General features: G+C 40.6%; 1 protein-coding gene across 1 annotated transcript; it reads right to left on the bottom strand.

Moving 5' to 3' along the window:
* Nucleotides 1-941: 941 nt before the first annotated feature.
* Nucleotides 942-5,362, bottom strand: LOC107755214 (E3 ubiquitin-protein ligase LNX-like). The gene is made up of 3 exons (XM_016571933.1): nt 5,127-5,362; nt 1,226-1,692; nt 942-1,001 (listed from the first exon to the last, which is right to left on the bottom strand). The coding sequence occupies exons 2-3, from the start codon at nt 1,610-1,612 to the stop codon at nt 942-944; spliced, it is 447 nt and encodes a 148-aa protein (XP_016427419.1). The 5' UTR covers nt 1,613-1,692; nt 5,127-5,362.
* Nucleotides 5,363-5,542: the final 180 nt, after the last annotated feature.

The following is a 5,542-nucleotide window of genomic DNA, read 5'->3' as shown; positions in this document are numbered from 1 at the left end:
TCATTTAAAATATCTTAATTTGTGTTCTGAAGATGAACAAAAGTATTAAGGGGTTTGGAACGACATGAGGGTGAGTAATTAATGACAGAATTTAAATTTTTGGGTGAACTAACCCTTAAAAAAAATTACCTAATTTATATTTAATAGGCCAGTTAAATTAAATATTTGACATAATTGACAGTTAAATAAGCATTTGCCATAGTAAGGTGGCTGCTTAGTGTTTGCATCAATGCAGCTGTTTGGCTTCAGGTAAAATAAACTTCAAAAACAATGATATTTCTCAAAAACAGTGCCCCTGGTAGTATTCGGGTTATGATGAAAGCAATATTGCTCCAGGACCAACAAAAGAAGCAGATCCATGTTCTACTTAGCTAAATCACATTGTACGTTTTCCAAACCTGTCTACCACCATCCTAAATTTAATCAAGAAGCTCAAATCTTGTTAAGATCACTACTATCACATCAAAAACAACTCTGAGGGTGATTTCCTCACCGGCTCCTGATGTGTCCCTCCATTTCTCCCCGCGGCATCACTTCAGTGCAGTGTTCGGTAAAGGGGCAGGACACCATCAGTTTATCCAGCAGCTTGTGCACCAGCAGGCTGGACTTGCGACAGGTCTGCAGCATCAGGGGAGTGCGGTCCACCGGGCAGAAGTCGCTCTCCAGCAGGAAGTTTGTCAGGCACTCCTGGCAATAGGTATGTCCACAGGGGGTGTCCAGTGGCCGGATCAAAGGCTGAAGGCAGATGTGGCACATAAGGTCATCATCCACCTCCTCTTTGTAGGAATATTCATGGTTCTCCTCCTGTAAGTGCCGTTGTCCACAGACATGGCAAAGGTCAGGAGGAGGGGACGTGGGACTGATTCCTGTTGCACCGCAAATGGGCATCGCCACAGCACCCTCCTCTTCCTGATCACTCATTGTGTAATTGTGTCGAAGCTTTACTGAATCTTTGTGGTTGGAGGGCTTTGTTGTGTCAGGTTGCGTTTTGAGCCATCCACCTGTATGGGAGGAGCACATAAAAAAAGAAGAAGAAAAACGAAAGGAACTGTCATTAATGGCAAATAGGTGTGTCCACATAATAATCTTGTTAGCTGTGTTTGCTGGAAAGGCAGTTCGCACACACCCAAAGACACAGTTTAGCAAAAAGAGGGCAGCAAAAATGAGTTTTTACTTTCTGCCCGTTCTGCTCTTACTCTATTTTTATTTCTCCCCGCGGCATCACTTCAGTGCAGTGTTCAGTAAAGGGGCAGGACACCATCAGTTTATCCAGCAGCTTGTGCACCAGCAGGCTGGACTTGCGACAGGTCTGCAGCATCAGGGGAGTGCGGTCCACCGGGCAGAAGTCGCTCTCCAGCAGGAAGTTTGTCAGGCACTCCTGGCAATAGGTATGTCCACAGGGGGTGTCCAGTGGCCGGATCAAAGGCTGAAGGCAGATGTGGCACATAAGGTCATCATCCACCTCCTCTTTGTAGGAATATTCATGGTTCTCCTCCTGTAAGTGCCGTTGTCCACAGACATGGCAAAGGTCAGGAGGAGGGGACGTGGGACTGATTCCTGTTGCACCGCAAATGGGCATCGCCACAGCACCCTCCTCTTCCTGATCACTCATTGTGTAATTGTGTCGAAGCTTTACTGAATCTTTGTGGTTGGAGGGCTTTGTTGTGTCAGGTTGCGTTTTGAGCCATCCACCTGTATGGGAGGAGCACATAAAAAAAGAAGAAGAAAAACGAAAGGAACTGTCATTAATGGCAAATAGGTGTGTCCACATAATAATCTTGTTAGCTGTGTTTGCTGGAAAGGCAGTTCGCACACACCCAAAGACACAGTTTAGCAAAAAGAGGGCAGCAAAAATGAGTTTTTACTTTCTGCCCGTTCTGCTCTTACTCTATTTTTAATTCCCTGAGCTGGCAGAAGGATAAATATCAGACTGATCCAAAACTCATTTTATATTCCACTGGCAACATAAATATCAATATTGCACCTGAGACTCTTAATAAACCCAGTTGGAGAAAAAGAAAAGTCATTTTATAACTAGCAGTTATTCAGTAGAACTTTTAAGCATGGTCACACAGAGAACAGCTACTTTGCTAGCATTATTCTGGATGTTTCCAGAAGCAGTTATACCTGGCTTCATGTGAGCCTGTCATTTACTAGTGGAAAGAATTGTGTTTGTGTGTTTCTATGTAGCTGAGTTTACATAAACTCCTAGCTTAGCTTTAGCTTCATGCCATTCTGAACCTGTAACTTTGTTTATTTATTTACCTTTGAAAGGAGAGAGTGAGCTTTTTGGAGCTTGACAGACATAGTCTCTGTAAACTGTTGTTTTATAATAAATGAATAAATGTTCCACAGTAAAAACAACCGCATACAGGTTTTGAATGACATGTGGGTGAGTAAATAATGGCAAATGTTTAACTTCATACTTTATCTTGTTAAAGAAATGCTGTGGTCAGGATGTTCTTGCATAAGAAGGAGTGTATCACCACACCTGTTGTATACAGACAACTCATTTGCACGTGGGAGTTTGTATGGTTATGATGGGAGTGTAATATTATTACTGCCATAAAATTTTGTCTGGAGTGTCTCACTGAGTACAATCTCTGCACTGAACACATAGTGTACACTCTCAAAGTCTCATTATATCTTTCTGTGAGTTTGAATATGGCTTCTCCGATTTTGTGAAGTCACCCACTGTTGATTTGAACAGGAGACCGTTGAACGACAGTGCACTGCAGGTGAATGCATGAGAATAGCTTTATTGTCTGCCTCCCTGTAATCTGATCTGAGCTTAACCAGGACTATATAAGAGGACACACACACACACTCCCACCCATAAAGGAGTGTGCCCAAGGACACAGTTATACCTGGCAACCCTGCGTTCTCCGTAAATCATCATCTCTTTAATGATCCTTCAGAGTGACGATATGGCTTGAGTATGCAACTGCATTGCATTACACACACACACACACACACACACAATAATCGCTTTTACCCTGCGGCTCTTATTCAATTGGAATTTTCCATTTTCTTTTGTCTTCCCGCATTCAAAGGCACTTCTAGTGAAAAATCCATTGTTCTAAACAAACAGAATGACAGGACTTAATAGCTACTTGTTTCATTTTACTTTCTTTCTTTCAACTCTGACTCTTTCACTCATATTTTCCTCCGAGGAGATAATATTGTTTCTCGGGTGACCTTTGGCACAGAGGAAAGCGGTGGTAAGTGTACTAAGCTTAAAAGAGTGTTAATGGCATTAAAGTGCACAATCAACCAGAAAGCTACACAAATAAAAATAACAGTATAATCTTAGATCCAGTGGGATCAATGTTTAATGACTGAAAAAGCTGAAAATATCCTCAATAAATGGTTTAATGGAAGGAATATACAGACAAACACAGAACATGTAGTGTGTATTAATGGTTCAATCATTTGTGCCTAATCAGCCTTGTCTCGTGTGTGTGTGTGTGTTGTGTGCCAGCACTTTTATATCACTCAGCACAGACAAACATACTTTCCCATCACACAAAGTGCACAGCAATGCAACAATGAAGGAATTAATGCAAAAGCAGACACAAAAATATATAGTGGGGTCCAAAAGTCTAAGACTACTAGTGAAAATGCTTATAGATGGCATTTTTTCCCTATAACATCTCAGCCTTTCAATACCACCCGTGCTTCTGATAGAATTGAACAGATACCACGCTTGATGAAGGCAGCACTGTAAGAAAAGAGGCAGCAGGGTGGATCTCTTGCTCTCTTGCTCCTGCTGTGGATCTGTATTTGACTTCACCACTCTTTGTTCAGACATGTTTTAGAAGAACATTCCACAGTGTATCGGAATCTTTGGATACTCTGATTTCAACCTAACGAGGAGCCTTAGGGTTCCCTTTTGATTAGACATTCAACTGTTGAGTCATATAGCTAATGAATAATGCAATAAATCCATACAGTGATTAATGCACATATAATGACTATTCAGTGGAAATTATGGATATTAATGAGCATAGCCACTCACAAAAAATAACATTCATAAAGAGATGATAAAAGTGGGTGTTCTGAGTGAGTGAGTGCATGAGGAAAATAATTACAAACAATGCAAATATATCTCAGAAGAGACATTTTGAACAAACACAGTCCACATGAGAAATGAGGTTATGTTTCTAGTATGTAGGAGAGGAACATCAAAACTTCATCCCAGCATAGCGTGGGGAGAGTTACATAAGTGTTCATATGGAAATGTACATAGCTCACCCCCACCCTTTTCGTTTTCAGCCTCTTCCTGTATGAACCCCTCTCCTCCTATCTTCCTCTTTAACCCACTTTTCTTCCAATACATTTTCATTCTGTTCCTTTAGGATCTTGTCTCAGTAATCCTGTCTGTTCCTCTCTATGCCATCTTTTGTTTCCACTGATGTTGTCACATATACAGTGTGGTTCAAAAATTCTTAGTGTGGTCTTTCAAATTTTAAAATGTTACATTTTAAAATATTTTAATTAAAAACTATTTAATATATAATATAATATAATATAATATAATATAATATAATATAATATAATATAATATAATATATAATGCCATCTAGCAGATGACAAGTATTTTGTAGGACTGATGTTTTACACTCCATAAAATGTCTTATCGCTGATAAAACCTAGAAGTTATGCCATATACAGTAAAATTCAATAAAGATAACAGCAAACATAGCAAAAGTGAGGCTATAATTTTCCATTTCCACACACACACATTCACGCATACTGACAGGTGACATGCTATTGGTTTTCCCGGCTAAAGAGCTGGTGGTCAAAACCGCTGACAAAATCTCAATCTAACCAAAAGAATAATGATGACGATGATCAATCTAAGCTAAAGGTGTTTACACTACAAATATATGAACATCAACACCTGCGCCATGCTTACACACATGCCTCCATGTGCACAAACACACATTTTCACAGGCTTTGTGACTTCAAAGGGTTCATCTTGCTTTATACACAAAGAAAGTTTCTCCACAGCTGTTCTGAGTCAACAAGTACATGATTATCAAACAAAAATCAGCATCAGGTGAAAGTTACAGACAAAATGTGCTGAGTAAATATATTCAGACCGGTGTATTTCTCCTGCTTACCTGAACAAGTAATCCAACCGCTCCGGCAGAGGGAAAATGAGAAAGGAGAGTGAATGAGAGAAAGTAAAAGAGAAAATAAGAGGACTTTGTCCCTGTGGCCACAGGTTAAAAATTTCCCTGATGTCAGGTAAACTTTGAAAGTTGTCCCAATAGTCTTCAAGTGAGTATTTCAGTCCAGAGACCCCTGGCCATCATATCATGCACTGGGACGCCAACTCCTGACTCACACATGCATGCACCTGATACAGGAAGTGAGAGAAAAGAGGCAGAGCTAAGACGGTAGGCAGGTAAACATGAGAACTGCCCTAACCTGCTTTGGTAGGGCCGGGAACTGGTTTACACACACACACACACACACACACACACACACACACAGTTTGCTATCCTTGTGGGGACTCTCCATAGGCGTAATGGTT

Source organism: Sinocyclocheilus rhinocerous, unplaced genomic scaffold (genome assembly GCF_001515625.1).
Source record: "Sinocyclocheilus rhinocerous isolate Xijiao unplaced genomic scaffold, SAMN03320098_v1.1 scaffold562, whole genome shotgun sequence".
In the NCBI taxonomy this organism is placed as follows: Eukaryota; Metazoa; Chordata; class Actinopteri; order Cypriniformes; family Cyprinidae; genus Sinocyclocheilus; species Sinocyclocheilus rhinocerous.
The sequence above is the reverse complement of the archived record's forward strand: the minus strand, read 5'-3'. Positions and strand labels throughout refer to the sequence as shown.

Coding starts and splice junctions, on each gene's coding strand:
- LOC107755214 (XM_016571933.1), bottom strand. CDS start 1,612: ATGAGTGATCAGGAAGAGGAGGGTGCTGTGGCGATGCCCATTTGCGGT. Junction 1,002..1,225: donor TTACTGAACACTGCACTGAA/GTGATGCCGCGG, acceptor CCTCCCATACAG/GTGGATGGCTCAAAACGCAA.